This window comes from Harpia harpyja, chromosome 7 (assembly GCF_026419915.1).
Source record: "Harpia harpyja isolate bHarHar1 chromosome 7, bHarHar1 primary haplotype, whole genome shotgun sequence".
NCBI lineage: Eukaryota > Metazoa > Chordata > Aves > Accipitriformes > Accipitridae > Harpia > Harpia harpyja.
The window spans coordinates 29,705,553-29,727,294 of record NC_068946.1 but is presented as its reverse complement, the minus strand read 5'-3'; the positions used below and the strand labels follow the sequence as shown (position 1 = coordinate 29,727,294).

The following is a 21,742-nucleotide window of genomic DNA, read 5'->3' as shown; positions in this document are numbered from 1 at the left end:
ATAAAGTATTTCAGATGCGGTTCAGATGCATCAGTAAGTTGAGGAAAGCAAAGCTGAACTATAATCACACATAAAACTGTAATATTGACTCAGCTCACACTATAAAAGGTGGCTTTTTTAACCTGTGTCCTGGTTTCAGCTGGGATAGAGTTAACTGTCTTCCTAGTAGCTGGTACAGTGCTATGTTTTGAGTTCAGAGCGAAGAATGTTGATAACACTGATGTTTTCAGTTGTTGCTCAGTAGTGTTTAGACTAATGTCAAGGATTTTTCAGCTTCTCATGCCCAGCCAGTGAGAAAGCTGGAGGGGCACAAGAAGTTGGCACAGGACACAGCCAGGGCACCTGACCCAAACTGGCCAACGGTGTATTCCATACCATGTGACGTCCCATCCAGTACAGAAACGGGGAAGTGGGGGGCAGGGATTCGCCGCTCGGGGGACTGGCTGGGTGTCGGTCGGCGGGTGGTGAGCAATTGCACTGCGTATCATTTGTACATTCCAATCCTTTCATTATTGCTGTTGTCATTTTATTAGTGTTATCATTATCATTATTAGTTTCTTCTTTTCTGTTCTATTAAACCGTTCTTATCTCAACCCACGGGTTTTGCTTCTTCTCCCGATTTTCTCCCCCATCCCACTGGGTGGGGGGGGAGTGAGTGAGCGGCTGCGTGGTGTTTAGTTGCTGGCTGGGGTTAAACCACGACAACCTGAAAGCTGGTAAGAATGTACAGTATGTTTCTCACAGAATGGTGTTTTAGGACAATTCTAACCAGAATTCAGATTTGTCTTGGTTTAACTGGGTGGCTGACTACTTTATTCTCATATTAGAAGTCTCAGAATATTCATATAGGCAAAACCCACTATTATTTTTTAGTTTATAAAGCTGAATATCTAAACTTAAAATTGCTTTCCTTCACTCCCCAACAAACTTAAACTGGCAAATGACGATTAACAGTTTAATCAGAACAATGCTGATGGCCTGTTCTTAACTTCTATCATGCTGGTCTTTTAGTTCTATGACTGCCCTTGAGATGATCTCAAGCATGTCTGTTTAAGGATATCTAAAACACAGCCAAACTCTAACTCAGTTCTATGCACATCTGATGGATGTAGCTTTGAACTGGAGTATCTCTGCACCAAGTTACACCTGATAACATACTAGTTAAATGTCATACCTATTGCATTTAAACTGGTGCGATACTACTTATTCCAAAATTCAGTAGAAAAGAATATGTGAGAAAAATACTATCTTTTCTAAGTATGAAAAATAGTGTGGAATTTTAAAATCTGTGGAGTTAAAACTATTGCTAAACATTAGTCTTTTTTATGCTGATAATCATATCTGTGATTACCATTCCATGGTGATAAAATTTCAAAGTCACTCTCAGTTAAAAAAGCTTTAAGAAAAGTATCTTGTTCACTTGGGAGGAGTTTGTTCAGGGCAAGTAGGAGGAGTGGTTGGCAGTTGTGACTGAGACTGAGAAGCCTCAAGTACAAAATCCTCTGTGATGATATGACAACTTTCATTAAGACCCCCAATCCTTTTGCTCGGTATTAAGTCTCTCATCTGCTGGATATCTGAGTCTATGTTCTGACTTGCTTTGCTCCACTCGGCTTCAATCTCTGTGAAATCCACTGCCAAAAAGATGAAAAATACTGGATTCTTATGGTACGTCAGCCACTTGTGGAATATGCTATACGTGCTGGAAAAATACAGGTTTCTGCTTTCCGTAACAGCTAATAATTGTACTCTATATTATATAGGATCTTTAATATGTATATCATAATTGGCATTTTTTATCATTTCTGCTGTCCTGTCACTCCAATGAAACAGAAATATTTAGCAGTCTTTAAAAGTGACTGAGACTGGGACAGTGACCGAATAACTAGAATTCAAGTAAGGCACTGCTAAGTTAATACCACTAGAGTAAGAAAAACAGAGCTGGCGTGACGTTTGATCCCCAGTGCTGGACAGTAAGAATTGTAACAAATACTGTGGCAGAGCCTCTGCCATGAACTGCGAGGGCTCTCTGAGAGCAGGGGGCAAGGCTGCTGCCCCTCACCCTGCACTGGGCTGCTGGGAAGAGCACGTTCCTCCTCCCCTGTGGGCATACATTGCCATGGTCAGCCAGAGATGGAAATGGGGTATGTTAAATGAACAACGTAACTTGGCATTTGCAACATTGACAATATTTAGTAAGAGTAAATAGATGAATAAAATTAATAAGATTAAACAACATTTTTGACCCTCTAGAAAACCTTGATTTTCAGTTGTTTGGGGTTTTTTGAGGGTGGGCGGTGTCAGTTAGGCACTGAACAGCTTAAGGATTATCATATCCATTCAGAAAAAGGCAGACAGAAGCGTGTTGTGCAGTGCAGTGAACTCAGGGTATGTGTTATTGTTGCTACTGGTTTTGCTCTCTCTGTTTTAACTTGGTAAAAGTGCCTGGAGCCAGGCCTGTTTACATATTTTCAACTGTTTGGTATTGTTTCCTTTACAAGAACCCACATGTTATTCAGCAAAATTTGTGTGAGTTCATCACTAAAACAAATGGCTTCTCCTAACTAGTCTGTTAGGAGTGGCTCAATCTTACCCATCTCTTCTGTACTTCTGTCGTGGTTTAACCCCAGCCAGCAACTAAACACCACACAGCCGCTCACTCACTCCCCCCCACCCAGTGGGATGGGGGAGAAAATCGGGAAAAGAAGCAAAACCCGTGGGTTGAGATAAGAACGGTTTAATAGAACAGAAAAGAAGCAGCTAATAATGATAATGATAACACTAATAAAATGACAACAGCAATAATGAAAGGATTGGAATGTACAAATGATGGGCAGTGCAATTGCTCACCACCCGCCGACCGACACCCAGCCAGTCCCCCGAGCGGCCAATCCCTGTCCCCACTTCCCCGTTCCTATACTGGATGGGACATCACATGGTATAGAATACCCCGTTGGCCAGTTTGGGTCAGCTGCCCTGGCTGTGTCCTGTGCCAACTTCTTGTGCCCCTCCAGCTTTCTCGCTGGCTGGGCATGAGAAGCTGAAAAATCCTTGACATTAGTCTAAACACTACTGAGCAACAACTGAAGACATCAGTGTTATCAACATTCTTCGCATACTGAACTCAAAACATAGCACTGTACCAGCTACTAGGAAGACAGTTAACTCTATCCCAGCTGAAACCAGGACAACTTCTGTGCCGTTTCTGAGCTCCTGCCTTAAATCACTGGCCTTCATGAGAAGCAACAATGGCATTTGATACATCAACATGGTAGAAGTGGTGTCTTTCTTCCCTTAGGTTTAGGCTGGCTTGTTGGCAAAATAATTGTAATGCATCGTTTTGTTTGGAAAACTGGCAGCAGTTGTAAGGCAATAGCCAAATTTCAGAATAGTTGAAAAATTCTGGTACTTGCTAATTTTGCATCTACAGAAAATGTGTTAACTAGTGAAGGTGACTTCTTTCCTCTCCCCTTTTCATCAGATACCACTCTTCTTTCACTAAGTCACCTTTCTTTTTGGCTTAATAAGCCTCTGAAAACTGAAGCGAGTACTTTCTTTTTTTTTTTATTGTTTGCTGGAGTGAATGGGAGCACTGAATTCCTGTCAGCCCAACAAAGGACTAAACTGTCCATGAAACACTGAAACTGTCACATTGCTCAATCTCTAGCACCATGCTGTAGGACTCTGTGGTCTCCAAAGTATCGCTGCTCTGCTGCTGCAGAAGCTCTGGTGAGTCTGCATTATCAGCTGCAACACTGATTTCCACCAGCTCAGCTACATTACTCCCTGTGTACGCAGCAACATTTTCAGGACGTGGTCTACTAAGTTGTGAGGAAGCTTTTCTACATTTTGGTACCTTCTGTTCTGTGTATGTCCACCGACTTTCTTTTCCTGGCCTTTCTGTAATAAAAACCAGAGCATTCAACTACACCATCTGTACAGTATAGGGCTTATAAGATACCCTTCTGTCTCCAGCAACTGCACCACTTGAGCATGTACTGACTTAACAGGAGTGGAGAGGGGAAACACAAAAGCCATGTGTAAGCAGAACATCTCAAATCAGCTAATGGCAGCGACTGCCACAGTGCTAAACCCCAGTGAAGCAAATGCCTGCTGAATCACATTGCTATTTTCATTGGTTGTGTTAAAAATAAGCTACAATAATTTACCCTTACAGAAAGACATAATGACATTGAAGTATTAAGAATTAGCAAACTACTGAATTAAAGAGGAAAGCTGTTCATCTTCACAAAGGACTAAGTTATTTGAGGAATCTGTAATGAAGAATGCTGCTGGATGTTATGGACTCTCTGTGTATATTACCACAGACTTTGATTTCCAGGCTTGTCTGCCTTCTTTTTTACTGGAAAACAAAATTCCAGAAAGCAGTGACAAAAGACCAAAACTGGGACAGCCTGGGAAGGAACTGCACCTTTCTAAAAGACGTCTTCTCACATCAGCTATTTTAAAAAGAAGAGGAAGAGACCAGCAATAAGCATCAAAACTTTGCAGAAAATGAGAGGCCTGATGCTGGTGCCTCTGGGACTCCCAAGTAAGTTTAGAAATGTCCAAGAGTTCCCAAAACAACCATGATTTTTTCCCAACCAACCTGCCATTTTCAAACCCAAGAACACATTGTAGTAACCCATAGAGTTATTTAGACACTGATTCCTTCCACTTTCAACTCCTCACACAAATTTCATCACAGGTATAGGAGTATATAAAACCACTGCAAACCATGTAATCCAGCAGCACTTGATGTCACAGCATTACATCATATAGAAAACGTAGCAACGGCTTAATTAGCTATCAAAACTTTTTACTAAAAGATTTGGTTAAAAAGAATTTGTGAGTTTATAGTTTCCTAGGGTGGCTACCTCCGCCTTTTACCTCTCTTTTGCTGTTTAGCTGCAAGCACAGGGGCTTGAATGCTGGGACTTTCGGGACAGGGGAAGGGAAGGACATGCTGCTTTGAGCCTACTAGGGGGAAAAGGTGTTTTAAATCATGTAGTTTGTCACATGCAGAGGCGGGCCAGCTCTTTGGTGTATGCCGCAGGGGGATGTATAACAGGTTGCATTATCAGGTTCAGTTATCATTCTTTAGTCTGTGATTTACCAGGTATTGCCAATACAAAATGTTTCTTGCTACTCTTAGCTCAACCCATTCATTGTACTGCCTCAGATCATGGTGAAAAATTCTCCTTTTCCCACTGTTCTTAACACTTTTCTGGATTAGCTCAAAAATCACTTATGACCTAAACATTTTAGCACTGCAATTAAAATCACTGTCACTGGTCCTAGATGGGACTCCTTTAGCCCCCTGAATTTATTTTTCTCCAACAGATTAAAACAGTCCATTAGGGTAGACTTCGTGTGCCAAACTGTCAGTCGGTTTCTGTGACTGTCACACACGTTCTCCCACTGCCCGCCCTTCCTAGTGGCTGCTAAATCACATTAACATGCTATCAGATCATCACTCTCAGATTTTCACATTTCAGCAGCTGTTACTCTCTTCTTATTAGTGAGTCTGCAGAGAAAATCTTTCAGGCAAAATGGAACTGAACCCTGTGGTTATTGTGACTGGAAGTATGCAGGACTGAAAGTGCCCGAGGGGGGCCTGCAGGTACCATGCAGAGGTCTTTCAGAAGAGAGATTTGTTATTCAAAGTTGCTGCCCACGGAAGAAAAAAAACCCCAGCTGATCTCTACTCCAAAGATGCAATAGTTGTCATTTTTTAATATTTTTACTATCAAAATTAAGCACAGGACAGTGGGAGAGCCTCATTCAGCCTCACATATTTTTCATCCCATCCCGATGCGGTCACTCATCCCAGACATACACCTTCGAGCCGTGCAGCACAGTCCACTGCCAAAAGGTGTTGAGGACAAGGTTTGTCACTGATCACTTTACATACAAATAATGCAACCTTTGGTCAGGTCCTGTAACAGTTAATTCTTCAGAAGAGTTATATAAGCATAAAATAAGTAACACTGCTGTTGTATTATCCTGAAGATGAACAACATTAGCATGGGTTAATTAGTGATGGGCCCATTTAACTGGCAGCTGGATCCTCGGTCTGTATGCTGCATTCCCTCATGTTATATGACCTGACGTGAGTGTCCTAAGCTGTCTGTGCCTCTTTTTGCTCAACTGTAAAGTGAAGATAATGATACTTACTTATCCCTGTATCTTTACGGTGACGTCTACTGAACAGATGGTAAGCATGATTACTAGTCCATACCCTTTTACTCTGTTAAGAGTACCTGAGCTTGCCAACCACTGACCAACTTGATTAGTAAATCTTTAGAACATTTTTATGGAACAAAATAAGCATGAAGGAATAAACATTGTAGGCATAAGGAATAAACATTTTATTCTTAAAATACTAAATCATTGTGTTACAATTTCTCTGTGTTCTAAGAACTGCATCATGAAGGATCTTACATGATATTTAAATCTTTCCCAGCAAGTTATGTGTTTCTTACAGCTTTCTCAGCAGGTCAATAACTTCAAGACCCTAAAATCCATTTAGCAAACATTTTCTCTAATGAAAGAGCCTCTCAGACTCATTTGAGCATCTTTCCTGTCTATTTGCTACAACTACCACAATTGCAAAGAGCAGCAGCCATCAATGCTATCTGTTGAAAAAAAAGCACAGGATGGAATCTTTATCACTGTGTTGAGTTGAACAAAGACAGATTATCTGGTGATTAGGGGTTTGGAATATTAATTAAACATCAAGGCTTTCAAATTAGAATCCCAGATGTTTGATCATTATGGTAATTCCCTGTTAACAGCATTCCCTGAAAGGCCTGAGAAACGTTCCTCTAATTCTCCAGTGGTGAAAGGTTGAGGACCCTTAGGCTATAGAGCACTGAGCTCCTCTGCATCAATTATACAAGACATGGCCTTTTTAGCAAAATGGAGCCATCTTATTTAGTGAGCCTTCTGTTAAGGAAGCTCTCAAACAGCTGCCTAGGTAGATAAACGCTTTCCTTACTAACACAGGCTTTTCCAAAATAAAGCACACTGTTCCTTGCAGCACAAGCTGCTGGCTCTGAATCAAGTCTCGACAGCAACTATCTTTTCAGGGAGGGGTAGCACCGGCATCTCCAGGAAAGCTGCCCTGTCTCTAACACTGTCAGTGTGTCTTGGTCTTCTGCTCTGGACTGTCTGGGCACAGGAGTCAGATCATCTTCTTCAGCCCTGGCTGAGGGAGCCCTTGCTCCAGCTGAACTGCCTCCCAACCAGGGCCACATGAGTAGCCTTATCCTGAAAAGGTGAGAAGCTGGAACGAGTTCAAGTCATCCTCAGGAAATCATATGGATTGTCGCTAATTTCCTTTCTATATTACTTGTGCACCTATATTACTACATTTTATAGAGACAACTTCTCCTGAGCCTGTGAACTAATCAGGGAACAATGTCTAGTGTTCGTGGAGCCCACCGACAAGAATGCAGATGGTTCTTTTAATAGCACAAGTACTGTTTGTCATAGTCCGCTCAGGAAGTGTGTTTGGAGATAGACACTAACAATCACAGCCTGGTTACTACCATGGCACGCTGTCCTCGTACATGTGACCTCCACAGTGCACTCAGCTCTTTGCTGCTTGTCATAAATCATCTAGCTGGGAACAATGATAGCAATAACAACACTCTTTTCACCTGGCAGTGATCTACTCCTGATATTTCTTCCCTCAGTACATGCTCCTACTAACATATCAATAAAACACAAATTCATCCATATGCCCAGAGCAACCTGAAGACTTTTTTTTCATCAAGCAATAGAGTCAGAGAAGGTAACATGAGATCCACACAGGATGGAACAAATTATCTGAGATTCAAGGTCTCAGGTTATTCACTTACAAGCTTAGTCAAACTTGAGTGCAATCTGGAAGGAATTTCAAGTGGAAAGGGGATGTCTTTCAATATTTTTCCTTCTTTACTAGATGTTAATTTTGCAGAGTCTGATTGAGGATTTTCAGCCTTTGCAGGGTGCAGCTTCAGAGCAGATATACTGCTGATCTGGACCAGTTGGAGAAGATTCCTTCTCCCATTATGTGACAAGGAACTTATGTGCTACCTCAGATAGTGCTCTATAGAGGGCTACATTCACTTAGTGAAAACCTCTTTTCTAGCAGCCCTTATTGCCCACATATAGAGTAAGTGCCTGCACATTCCATTCCAAATGAATGGAAAATATCTTAACTTCCACAAAACCTATATAACCACCTCCCAGCTTTTATGAAAAGACATACTAACAAAATGTAAATCTGTACTCAAAAGTATTTGCAGTATTCAAAAAGTTCCTCTAGATTCTAATCAGGCACCCTGAAGGTCTCCATGCCATGCTCCACTCAACTGCAGATGTTGCTACAAGTAGTCTCTTTATGGGCGTAGTTTTCTATAAATATCTTCCTTGCTCTCACAGAGGTTTTGCAAAACAGATTTAACCACAATCACACAGAGCTGATATTTTTCATCAAGCTCTGGCCTCAACATCAGCTATTTCCACTTACCCATCAGTTTTTCTAATGTATGTTCTACTGTTACTCCATAATTCTGTTCAGGAAATACTTAGACATACTTCATTAGTCAAGCTGATGGAAAGAAAACAAGGGCATCCTAGAATATGGACAACCACAATCACAACAAAGTCCATGGAATCTTGAAAATTAACAGCTCTGTTTTTCACAGTAGAAAGCATGCCCAGAGTTTCCTGGATCTTGCTGAGCCTCACATTAATATTGACTGTATAGAGAAACAATCATTTACCCAGAAGAATTCTTAAATCTCTCGCTGTGAGAAGCTTTGTGTTTTCAATGGCTGTCAACAGCCCAGTAAAACTGGGCTAAATGTGTCAGTAATTTATAGAGCTCTACAAAGCACTGGAAATGAAGAGGAAATTATCTCTTTGATAGCACTGTACACCTCGAAAACAATATACCAAAAAGCTGATGTACCAAAATCAACCTGGTTAGTTACATGTAACTGGAAATGGCAAACTTCCAGACAGCAAGTTCTCCATTCTTCCATGTTGAAGGACCTTGCATGTAGATAGCCCAGGGCTGCTTGATTCCTGCAGGCTATAGCTAAGTGGTCTTGGGCACCCTGATGGTCTGCTACTACTACTGATCATCACAAATTAGCAGCTTTGTCCTTTTGACCAGTCAGTACTAGTTGAACAATACTAAAAGAGGCAATCTATGAAGCTGCTCATGAAGAAGAGATAGTATTAGTTGAATGTCCTCCTCATCTACCCCTTCTACCTAACTCTCAAGTCATTGTCACAATATGTATGGAAGCTTGTTCTTACTTAATATTCTCCTAATGAGAATATTCATTTGCAATTTAGCACTAAAGTAGAATTTAGCACTGCTCAGCAGTGTTTCTTCTGTCTTGTCTGACACCTCTTTGAGAAAAAAGATGCTGCTTTGGATGACAGGATGAAAGACAAGGCTGGCACTGGGTTCCAAGATACCACTCCCTGCAGTCAGTATCAGGTCATGTACAGCAAGACCAGTCCCAGCAGTGAAACGCTAAACTGAAATATTCCAGGTGCTTACTCAGAAACAACACAGACTGGACAAAATATTCCCAAATGGCATTCACTTAACCTGGATCAAGGTTATAATTGTGTCCAACAATTATCACAAATCATTTCACTTGGATAACTGTAACTCCAGACAATTTTCAGGTATGGCTTATCAACTAAGATGCTTGATGCAGGTTTGACTTTATTAATTATCAACCAGCAAATGAAGAGTCACTTTTTGCCTTGTTTGGGTCTAATAAATGCTGTGATTGCCCAAATCTTTAGATCCATTGGGTCATTTAAATAATTGCCTACAGCATAATCCCAAGAAGCCTGCAATACTGAATTTTGTTCCATACAGTGGGGAACAAATAGCATTTCTAATAGCAAAGTACAACTTTTACGTTTCTTAAGAAACGTGGCAGCACATACTACTTTGAATTGTTGATTCTGGCATTTAAAGCAGATGTCAGTATCATTTATGATTAAATGTGCAAGAAGGCACATTTCTAAACCAGACCTCTAAAGATAAGCTGAGCAGCACAGAGCCTTATTGTACAGGCTATAAGATTTCCTCTCATCCCCTGACCTCCTACATCTCTTTATACCTCCTGGGAAAGCAAAATAGGACCATCTAAACAAACATTAAGACATAAAATATACGAATACAAGACAACCACTTATTTTTATAGGTTGAAGTAAATTAACAAATAAAAGTAGGGGAGATCTTAGGGACTAACCTATAAAAACATTCCACCTTAGTATATCATACCTTCTACTGCTAATTCTTTCCATCTTTCTTTGTTTGCTTGAATGATCTTCATCAAGTTGTCCTTAAAGCTCATTAGGTCTACAGTAGCCAGAGAATTTTCTGTCTGAGTCCCTCCATCACTTGTACTTTTAAAACTGGGTCGTCTTTGTGCTTCAGCATTGCTTACTGCTCCCAAACTATTTTGGCTGCAGAAGGAAAAAAACCCTAAATTATGAACACAGTCAGGCAATTTTAATAATACACAAACAGTTAATTTGAATCAAATTCCTTAGGACCTACATGCAATCACTAACTCAAAATAGTAGTTTTCACCAAAGAGTGCCTAAGACACAAGACAGTTCTTCAATTCATGAAGCTGCAACCTGGGACTGATTCTTACTGACCTTTTTCCAGGGAATTCTTGAAAAAAATGTGACAGCTGAAAATACATTACTTATAAGTTGGTTCTTGAAAGAATGTTTATGTAGCCATTTTGGAGCAGCTTCTCAGCTGTGTTTTTGAACAGTGAATGGTATCTTTGGGACTCACAGGGGAGACATCTGATTGTTATTTGTTGACCCATTCAAAAAAAGCAGGACATGAAAGTATATGACAGATAAGTAAGCTTAGCTTCAGCTGAGAATTCCCTTCAAGGTACATGCCTTCAAGTGTAGTCAAAGCAGGATTTAGTACAGTGGCTTTAAAATCCACCTAAGAGCTACTGCTGCTACCTCACATGTAAGGCAAGGTAGAAGTCAAACACTCTTTGTATGTGAATATGCAGATACATGTAAAGGTGGGGAAAAAAAGAACGAACTCTCTTTTTTTCTTAGGATTAAAAAGTCAGACCTATTTCTGGCCTTGTACGGGTAATCATGTCATACCAGATTTTGTTTACTCAATTATGCTATATAGTTTATCTCATCGGTACCAAAGACAGATGTTAATATGCATACAAATGATTTTCCATCAATCAGAAAATATGGTTACAGTGAACGTATCAGTGAGAACTGCACAAGGAGAGTTAACTGTAATTTCTGTGTGCTCCAGAGATGTTGAACGGGATAGAATGGAAAGAATAGGCTATAATTCTAATGTCTTCCAGGCACCACAGTGAATGTCACACCATATACTCATGGTGTCCACCCAGTAGTGTTTGTGCAACTCTGCTGGCTCAGACGTTCCTGTATCATGCTATAGGCTCTCCACTCTCTTCATAAGTGTAGGTCTTGATTCCATACTAAGAAAAAAAATCCCTTTATCTTCCATCTCATATGAGGAAGCATTGCTGGATCATAAGCCTTTGTTCACCTACCACTCAGTCATGAACATCAACCGAAAATTAAGCATGGAGCTACTAATCATGTGCAGCTGCTAATCACTCATTTTTGAAGAAGTGAGTAGGTAAACAAATTTGTTATCAATAATGCCTTAGTTTAACACTGTTCCCCAAAACACTAAGAACACTGTCATAAATACCTACTTGTAGTAAATTCCACTTACTTCTAGTAACCAAAATACATGTAAACTCACAATCAGAAAAGACCTTGGTTCACCATTTTGCTATTAAAACCTAACTAACGCACAGCAAATGAAAAACTGCCCTGCAGAGCTATCATATTAGTAGCCTCAGTGAAAGCTCAAATTACAGTTTAAAAAAAAAAAAAATGTGGTAACAGAGGCAATATTTGTAAAAGCAGCATCTGATTATTGAACGATGCTTTCAGCATGGAGTGACTCGGATAACATTGTCTGCATAGCTAGTTTGTTTTATAGACAACTTCTATCATGATGCAAAAATCAAGAGCGTGGTGGGCAAACCCTGCCCCTGCATCTCACTTATACTGTATTTAGTTCTCTCAAGTGGAATATAAGTGGAATCAGTTTTGTCTCAATTGTATATATCATATAATACTAACATGGAAAGGTGAAGAAGGAAAGTGACCTACAGCATAATAAAAAACAGAAAAAAACCTGAAACCACCTTCACCACCTCCACTTCCAATTGTCTCTCAGGAAGGAAGGAATGACTTTTGGTACTGTCAATTAAAATTATACTGAAAATGGTTCAAGAAAAGAGAACTAGGAACTTCAACAATCTATTGCAAATATTATAGTCAAAGGAAAAAATTGTTATTAGATAAGCTGTAGAAAATCAACTTTATATTTTATACGTGTGTATTCTGCTCGTTATTGTGGTTTTGCCTTTTTATATGCACGATCATCCACAGTCAATGGAGTAATAGCATATTGCAAATACAACACAGCACCACATGGTGGCAATACTGTACAGCTATTTATGTTACTTTTCCAACCGTTAAAATGATTGCAATAATTCTGAGAATGACATTATTATGTTAGTTTATGTTAGTTCAATAACTAAGCAGTGTATTCATACCTGGGTGTCCCAAATGCAGGACTTTCAGATTTTGACGCTTCCTCTATAAGAGGCATAACAATTTTCTCCATTGAGTCCGTAAGAAGAGAAAATGTTGGTTCTACTATGAAATCAATGAAACCTAAAGAAGAAAAAGAGAGAAAACCAGATTTTACATTTCCACAACTCTCAAATCTAAAAATAAATACTTGATATCAGGCTGATTTTCTGACTGTAGTCCTGATTTAATATACTAGATACCACTAGTATAATCTTGAAGAAAAAGGCACAACTAAAAACAAAAACACCTGAAGCTGTGTAGATACTAGATATTAGTTAATTATAGCTTTTCATTCCTTTTCCTTGTAAATTTTATGCACCGCAGAACACACCTACCATTTGAAATGAATATTAATTATTGAATAGAAGGGAAGCTACCGTTGAGCCAGGGGGCTAGAAGTCATACTGTCTCTTTTACCATTCGGAGCTTCTTGCCGAGGAGTTAACATTTCAAACTACTGTTTATTATTCAGTGGAGGTAAAGTGTTATTTCACAATGTGTAGGAGTGCTCTGTCAAATCAGTGAAGAGAACAAGTAATATCCTTAGGAGACAGCGTTCATCCCACAGTTCTGAGATGTCAGCTCTGAACAATGTCTTCTACATTTTAAAGTGCTCATCAAGGTATGGAATGACACAGTGAGAGAATGAAGCATTATTCCCTGCTGAGCACTTAACAGAAAAAAAAATAAATGCTAAAACATGAGCTAGCAATGGTTTTCCAGATGTATTCATACTCTAACCATGCAACACAGCACAAAGGTGAGCAACAGTGCTTCAGCATAGGATCCAGCTTCCCTCCTGCAGTAGGTATGACGCTCAAGCATGTTGCCTTTCAAGTCCCAGTGAAATGGAATAAAGGACATTTTGAGTGACAAGATCAGACATGATGACATGCTTCAATTCAAGGATAAGACACTGTCACCTAAAGAATCTCTCCTTAAGTACTGTGTTCACTCACATAAAAGGTACAGCTGTTGGTAGGACATACTGCTTTACTCAGTATGCTTCTAGGGTGTGTCCTTGTAACTAGCCCCAGTGATCTTTACCAGTTTTGATTTCCTTATTATTGCTGACGGAAACAGGGATAGAGACAGCCAAGACACGCATTTCTGAAAATGGGAAGCTGAATTTTGGCCACTGTTGACCAAAATGCAATTAGGATTGACAGGAACAGAATGCAGTGGTCCTTGTCAACCTAAGGAGGCTTGACCCTGTGTAGTTTGACCCTGCCACACTGACAGTCTTAACGGCAGTCCAGAGCTCTGATGTATGAATCAACTTTAAGTTGAGATGCATCTACAAAACAGTACCAGGCTTTCAGATTCTAGTAAAGACAGACCTGTGAGATCTTGAGCAAGAGTCAATCTGTCTGAGGACATGATCTACCAAACTCTAAAGTGTGTCCAGTAGAAGTTAGGCTCATGTCCAGTGCTTTGGTTAATCCCTCTCCTACCCCTCCCTCGTTGGCATGACATATGCTGAAATTACTTCATGTTCTTTTGAGACTAGCACATTTCTGCTGTAAGAGCACACAAGTTTGGTGAACAGATAGGTGCAAAGAAATACCTTCTATATGATGGCATTTGGAACATTTAAAATTCAAAATTAGTATAAGAAATGTCCACATGATTTTACATGCTCCTACACATACAAGCAAAAGAAAAAGAAAAACACAACTTGTCATTACCTATTTGGGACTGAGCTACCAAAGTAGACTTGCGGTCACAGAGTGGGGAAAATTGAAGACCTAAAGCAGCCTCCTTGTCTCCCTGCAAATAACAATGTTTAATATTAAAAGCACATATTTGATAGAGAGACAGAGAGACAAAGGAATCTGAATATTCTTAGTATTTATTCAACAGATTACTTTGTTCACTTATATTCCTAAATAAAAACAAGCCACAGGCAAAAAAACCCTCTTTATTTATCTTTACATTTTCAAGAAAAGTAAAAGTCAAAATTCTAACTTACATTTGACAATTTTTATATAAAGGAACTTGTTGCAAGCAAGTTCTCCTCAAAAGCAAGGCATCTCCTAATGAGGTTTAACATATATGAAGTCCTTCAACATTCAGAGTTTAGTCTTGCTAATCCCAGATGTAATGGGATTGGAGATATTTAGACATGTTTGTAATAGTATGCCAAATGCTAAGTGTTTCCTTCTATTACATTGTTTTACCCAACATGTAAAATTTCTTCAATGGATTTACACAAGTCAAGGACATGATCTGACTTGAACACATTCTAACTATCAGGCATGTCTCTCTGCTGCTGAAGCCATAAAAAAGCACAAGCTCAATTTCACTACAATGATCATAGAATCATAGAATGGTTTGGGTTGGAAGGGACCTTAAAGACCATCTAGTTCCAACCGCCCCTGCCATGGGCAGGGACACCTTCCACTAGACCAGGTTGCTCAAAGCCCCATCCAACCTGGCCTTGAACACTTCCAGGGAGGGGGCATCCACAACCTCTCTGGGCAACCTGTTCCAGTGCCTCACCACCCTCACAGTAAAGAACTGCTCCCTTACATCTGATCTAAATCTACCCTCTTTCAGTTTAAAGCCATTACCCCTTGTCCTTTCACTATACGCCCTTGTAAAAAGTCCCTCTCTGGCTTTCTTGTAGGCCCCCTGTGATGATTTGTACAACCTAGTTCTGAAAATATTTCAACACCTAACACATTAAAAGAGTTTTTTTGTCGTAACAGTCTTATCAGACGGGGGGTGTTATCTTCATTTTCAGCATGGTAGGCCAAATGGCTTGCAAAAAGAAAGTCTAGTGGTGCAAAAAAACGTGCTGTTTCATGATCATTCAGTGGGGTGCAGCACACCAGCTGATGGATTAAGGGGGCAGTATCAAACTTCCTTAGTCTTTTTATCATGTATCACTGAACTAGATTTGAGAAAAGTTTAGAACTATTATACCAATAAAACCACTTCAGCCATAGGAACAGATGTAGCTCGCAGATTGTGTTTCATATGGAAGCGGAGAGTTTTATCACTATGGCCTTTAAATTTTACACCCAAGTGTTCATAATCTGGCTAGAAGAACACATGAACACTTACTACTAGGAGCAGTGGTAGTGGCATTTCCATGTAAATGCAGGAGCCAGATTGTGATATAATATAAACTGTGGTAGTTCTAACAATTTCAGCCATTGTTGAATACAGGATTTCTAAAGCAATATTAATTTTTTAATCTTCCCTTAACTAGTTTTTAAAAAAGAGAAAATTCCACAGTAGCAAAGAATCAGTTTGAATTTTTTTATGTTTTCAGGTAGCTCTTTACCCCAACTATGAATTACTTTGCAATTAATACAATACATAATTAATACTTAAATGTCATATAAGTCTAAGTCTATTGTAAATTGTAATAATGGACACAGCACTGATATTTGAATTGATCATTAAAATTTCATGAGATTTAAAATCAAAATAAAGATCAAAACAGTAAAAAAAAAAATTCTTTGTCCAGATGCTGAACTCACTGGACAAATTCTCTTTTTGTGCTTTTGGATCTATTCAGACTGAGAGCAGAATGCTATAGGAGCTGTGACACTTCTTTGAGTGACTTGAACTATGTATTTCTTTATTTTTAAGGTTTTGAGATGGGTGGGTGTATTTCTATTTTAAACAAGTAGCTCAGATTTTCCTTGGCATTATAACACACTTTCTGTAGCTGTTGCTTTTAAACTTAAAGCGTTGTTTGGCTTTTTCCCTGAAGTTAACACTGGCACATATTTTAACCGTTAGCTGCAGTTAACAAAGTTTTTTGTCTAGGTGAATGTTCATTTTTTGCTGGTGCTCACTATTTTGAAAGCTGCCTGTTAAAGCATTGGGTTTACATCGGCAGTTTCAGACTCTGCTGCTTTTTCCTGTAAGGCAGTAGAAGTAGTTGAATTACTATCTTTAAAGAAAAGAAGAGGAGAAATTAGTGGGGTTTGTATATATTTGGACTACTTCATCTTGGCTGACACAGATTTAGAAATCCCAGAGGTTTCTACCACACACTTTCAGATCAACAGACCAGAGGATGCACAACCAAGTCAGTGCATCTAGCAAGCAGGAGACCTACTGCGTCTGCACTGCTCAGTGCATTTATATATGTACAGTTACTTAATCACACTTTAAATGTGCTGGAACTACTCCACACACGCTGTTCTTAGTAGTATGTATAAAGAGGGATTCAGTTCCTTGCACACTCCTCTACAGCCTGAAAGACTTTGACATTTTATGCTGCTGAGTTGCAGACATACATACATGGTGATTTGATTCTATTGTTAAATGCCTTCTCAAGTGTTTGAGCAGCTTATTTGGGATCCAGTTACTTCTTCTAACAGAAGGATAAAGGAATAACTAAAACCTTAGCTCATCCTATGCACTCAACAACCAGTGTGGTACTGTTTATTTCTAATGCTACATGCACTTGACTGGACACACTGCCTCACTGTCCCATGGGCTCTGTCTAGCCTGTCTCTCTGTGTCTAAAATGTTTTTACAGTTGGTCATTTTTGACCTTGTCAAGTAATATATATCCGAGGTAATCTGCTCCTCCTTTTGCCTCTCAAATTAAAAATCCTCATCATTTCCATTTACAGAAGCAGACACAAACTCATGACTCTACTCAGTATTTCCACAAAACTCAGCCCATTCATTATTTAGATTAAGGCACCAGCTCTCCAATCTGTCTCCCCAGTGCAAAGCCCAGAGTCAAGGATGTCCTGATGCTCCCTACTGAGAATTCATATAAAGAACCTCTAGGAACTGAGCAAGAACCTTCTAGGGCAGATGGGCCTAACAATCTCAAGGTTTAACATACTGACTTTTTTATTCCCTGACTCCTTTTTCCAGTGTGATCCATCTGATTTGAAAATGTCAGCATATAGCAAAATAATGACAATCAAACTGAGCAAGACACACTCTGTTCCGTTATCTGTACTAACCATTTTTAAAACGTGTGTATAACTATAGAAACCGTGTAATACCTAAACGGGATTTTGGTTATCAATTGTATGTCAGTAATGGTTATGTTAAAAATGTGCACGGTCACAAATATTCATTACAGGGAGAATATTACCCCTTTGAAGAAATGGGTTTTTTCACCTGCTGAGGTCAGTAAAAAAATGGCAGCAGTGACACCAACACCTACTGGGCTTGCTCTTTGCATTCAGTATCTCACAGAAATTAAAAGACTTTCACAAAGGTGCGTCTTCATTTTTGTTTTAGGATATATGGCCACAGCATTAACAGGATGATACCAGCTAACCTCTGGCTTTGGATCAGGCTGTTATGAAAGCAAAACCTTCAGATCTATGTGGCATATCCATGGCAAGTACTGGCAAGGAAAAGAAATAGGAGGTCTTTCTGAAATGTGAAATGGAGACAACTTTTTGCCGCCTTTGCTGAACATGAATTCTTCCTATTTTCAAGTCCCTCATCCTACCCTGCCAGTGCTTCTTTTTAACTCAAAGCATATATAAATCTCTGTCTACAGAATGAAAACAGCTTGACAAGTTATATTATAATTGAAAGAAAAAAAACACTACAACACTCAGAATCCTGGTATCAGCTGAAATAGATATAGAGCTATAACAATTTCATCTTATTCACGCACATAAAAGTTGAATTAATGTCAGTGGTATGTATGAAGAGTGGGGAATATATACTACTGAATATGATTGTCAATCACAACCAACAGCATCTTTGCTGGTAGACTTATGAAAAGATTTAATTGTGTAACCATTGCTTCTTGAACTAGATTTACTAAAAGATTTTAAAATGGCACCTGTCGAAAAAATTCTTCCATCAGGGCCATGGTCCACCGGTAGTGCAGTTCCCAGGATTTTGCTGGATGGCTTATGTCTGCTGCATGTAGAATCAAAGACATGGCTTTGGCTTTGTCTACCCTGTTAATTCAAGGACATGCTCCAATTATCTCAAAACAAAAGCAACTATTTAAATTCTTTTCTTGTACATTGCCTCATTGAAAGACTATAGATAATGAACAAAATGGAAAATAACCTACCCCTCTGTCTGCTGTAGAGTATGTCGCATCGTTTTAATTTGTTGAAAATGACCTGACATATCTGTAGACAAGACCATCTCAATGACCAAGCTACGCAACTCCCTAAGAATAATTAAAAGGAAAATGACTGATTACAATTCATGTATTCTATGTATGGTACATTTGTTTAAGCAGTACTTGTTAATTTATAACTTTCTAAACAACATCACAGGTTTTATTACATTTTAAGAAGCGTTTAAATAAATTATTAACAACTTGAATGTTGTATCCTAAAGGGATTCTGTGAAAGCAGTGTACTTCAGAAAATGCACTCTGCAATCATTATTTCAGAGTCATACTGTTTTGTAATTCCTCTTTTCTAGTGTATAAGCTAAAATTACATGCAGTCCTGTCACCCATTATAAGTCTTTCCTTATTTTTTTCAGCAGTAGACTACTCAAAAAACCAGTTGGTCTCTGGGCTTACCACCACACAAGAGGATATATGTGTGTCTTTCATTATTGCCCTCATATTAGTGCAGAGCAGGCATAACACTAAACCTAGGAAGAAGGCTGTGGAAACACTAGGAAGAGCAAGACGTACTACATCTGAAACAGTATCAACATTATAGCAATATATGAACATTATGACAAACTACCCTTCATCTCAAAAATACCTTATTGCCTATTTCATGAATCAGAACAAGTTTGGGATTTACTATTTATCTGTATCTTGGTATTGTGATCAGAGATGTTGGCTTGTACATCAGCTTTCTATTAAATGAATATGAAAATAGTAAACCATGAATCATGTAAGAGAGTGTATTAATTCTGATTGTATATGAAAGTATATTAATTTTGTCAACAATAAATACTGATTTGGAAAATCCTGTTTCTTTGATGTAGAAGGATTGTACATAGACCTTGTACAAGTCTGCTGAGTCTTTATTTACATACTTTTTAAATGGCCTAGGAGGATTTATGTGCAAGTGTTGCTTATATGTGTATCAGGGACAATTCACCACATTAAATCTTTGATTATGTAGCATATATCTTCATGAGCACACCCCCAGTCTTAAGGATGTCCAAGTATCAATTACAACAGTAGAATCCTACTTTAGTCATTCTCACTGATCTTTCATATTGTATTCCTATCTTTGATTTACTTAATAATGCAGTTTTTTCAAAGGACTACGTTTTAAAGAGGTAAATTGCAATTTTCTTTAGGTCTGTTAGAATAGTTTGTTATAAAAACTATAAAGACTGTTTTTGAGCCAAATTAATTGCATATTTAAACTGATACTCCTTATTGATTTTTGTGTATTTATTCCTGATTTGTTTTGATGTAACTGGATAAAGACTCAATCATCTCTCTTCTACTAAATAATATGCAGCCATAGCAACTTGTGTTTAGAAAATGCCTTACTTTATCTGACCTCATAATAAGATACTAATTAATTTGCATCCCAACTGTTCCTCCTCCGCATTGCTTTGAAACTGCACCCTTCAAACACAGCCAAACCCATTAAAAAACAAACAAACAAAACCCAACAGCTAACACTGCATGAAACCTGAGGGCTCTGCATTGTTAAACCCTGTTGTTTGTAAGACTGAAATAATTATTACTTCCCCTTTCTATGGCAGATTTTCCTAGGAACTTTCCATGTCTGAACTTCTAAGAGCAATCAGAAATAAGCTCACCCCTACTACACAAGACACACAGAGAAGCAAAATGTTGCTTTCAGTTTACTCACGCTGTCACGGCAGCAGGCAAACCCTAATTCTTACCTCCATCACCTGAATAAAGATCAAACAATATAGCACAACCCTCCTCACACACTTCTGAAGATTTCAGGCCACTAAAAAGCTGCTGAACAGCAAAGGAGAGGCTCTCCACCTACAGTCTGCAGTTGTTTCCTGCCTGCGCTCCCATCCATCATCAACAGAGGGATGGAAAATTGAGAACTGACAGGGAAACATTTAATAAAGGTCTACTAGAGCTATGAATGCTCAGCCTGCTACCATTGCACAGAAGATTACTCTTGGACTTAAACCATTCCCAAATCATTTCCCAGGGAAAAAATATCATCTCAACTTCTGTATTGAAGGAGACCTCAGCCAATCTCACAGGTAACTGCTGGACAGAAATCTCTGCCCACTTCATTAAGCAGTCCACAGCTACAGGCATCAGGATAATACAGTTAGCATTGCTCATACTACCATGGCAAAAAGATACATAGGTGTTGTCATCTTTAGTTCTATGACAGGAAGTGGTATCAGCATTCGTGTACAGTGCATAGTGGATTTTTGGGGCCCACAATTGGAAGATTACTGGGTTTGAGTATACAACGTCCATTTTTCTTAAGTAAACTGTCATGTCCTGTGCTGTCATCCTTTCTTAACCCTTCTATATCCTTATGTCCTACGGACTGGATACTGTAAAAAAATAGATGCAAGATGGTGTGAAAAGATGACATGAATAATGCTATGTTAATGTAATAAACATGTAATAAACAAGAGACAAAGAATGGCACATGAATTTCTTGGAAAAGTAGTTAACCAATAAACAGAAACCAGCTTTACCTGGGTTTGTCCATGACAAAGACATTTAGACAGCTGGAAACTAATGAAAAAATGCAGGAACAGGCTAAGATGAGCAAAAGCAAGTTGGGAACTGAAGACATAAGGTTCATCTTGCAAGTAATAGCAATCCTGCTTTCCTCAGACAGAAGACTCCCATGTGAATTTGTGAAAGAATAGCCGGTCATTATGCATTGTATATAATGCATATTGTTTTGTTAGTCTTTTTTATATAATCAGAGAATATATCATTGTATGTCTTATGACTGGAATGGTTTGACACATTAACACTGCCTGACCACCTATGACTGTTGATGTAACACATGGGGTGCTAGAACACTAGAAGCCTGGTAAAGCAGAGGAGAAAGGAGAACAAAAAGGGATCTCTCTTTAGTTATTTAGGGGCACTAAGTGAGAGAAACAAGACAATATG

The 21,742-nt window shown here is 38.9% G+C and overlaps 1 protein-coding gene across 6 annotated transcripts in view; it reads right to left on the bottom strand.

Moving 5' to 3' along the window:
* PDE1A (phosphodiesterase 1A) overlaps window positions 1–21,742 on the bottom strand; it is a 233,284-nt gene that overhangs the window by 13,397 nt on the left and 198,145 nt on the right. For all 6 annotated transcript variants that reach the window (XM_052791303.1, XM_052791301.1, XM_052791299.1 and 3 more), the window contains 5 exons: window positions 18,752–18,853; window positions 18,512–18,632; window positions 14,412–14,493; window positions 12,684–12,804; window positions 10,307–10,491 (listed from right to left, as the gene is read on the bottom strand). In XM_052791303.1, coding sequence (XP_052647263.1) covers window positions 10,307–10,491; window positions 12,684–12,804; window positions 14,412–14,493; window positions 18,512–18,632; window positions 18,752–18,853 — 611 coding nt within the window. The remainder of the gene's footprint in view (window positions 1–10,306; window positions 10,492–12,683; window positions 12,805–14,411; window positions 14,494–18,511; window positions 18,633–18,751; window positions 18,854–21,742) is intronic.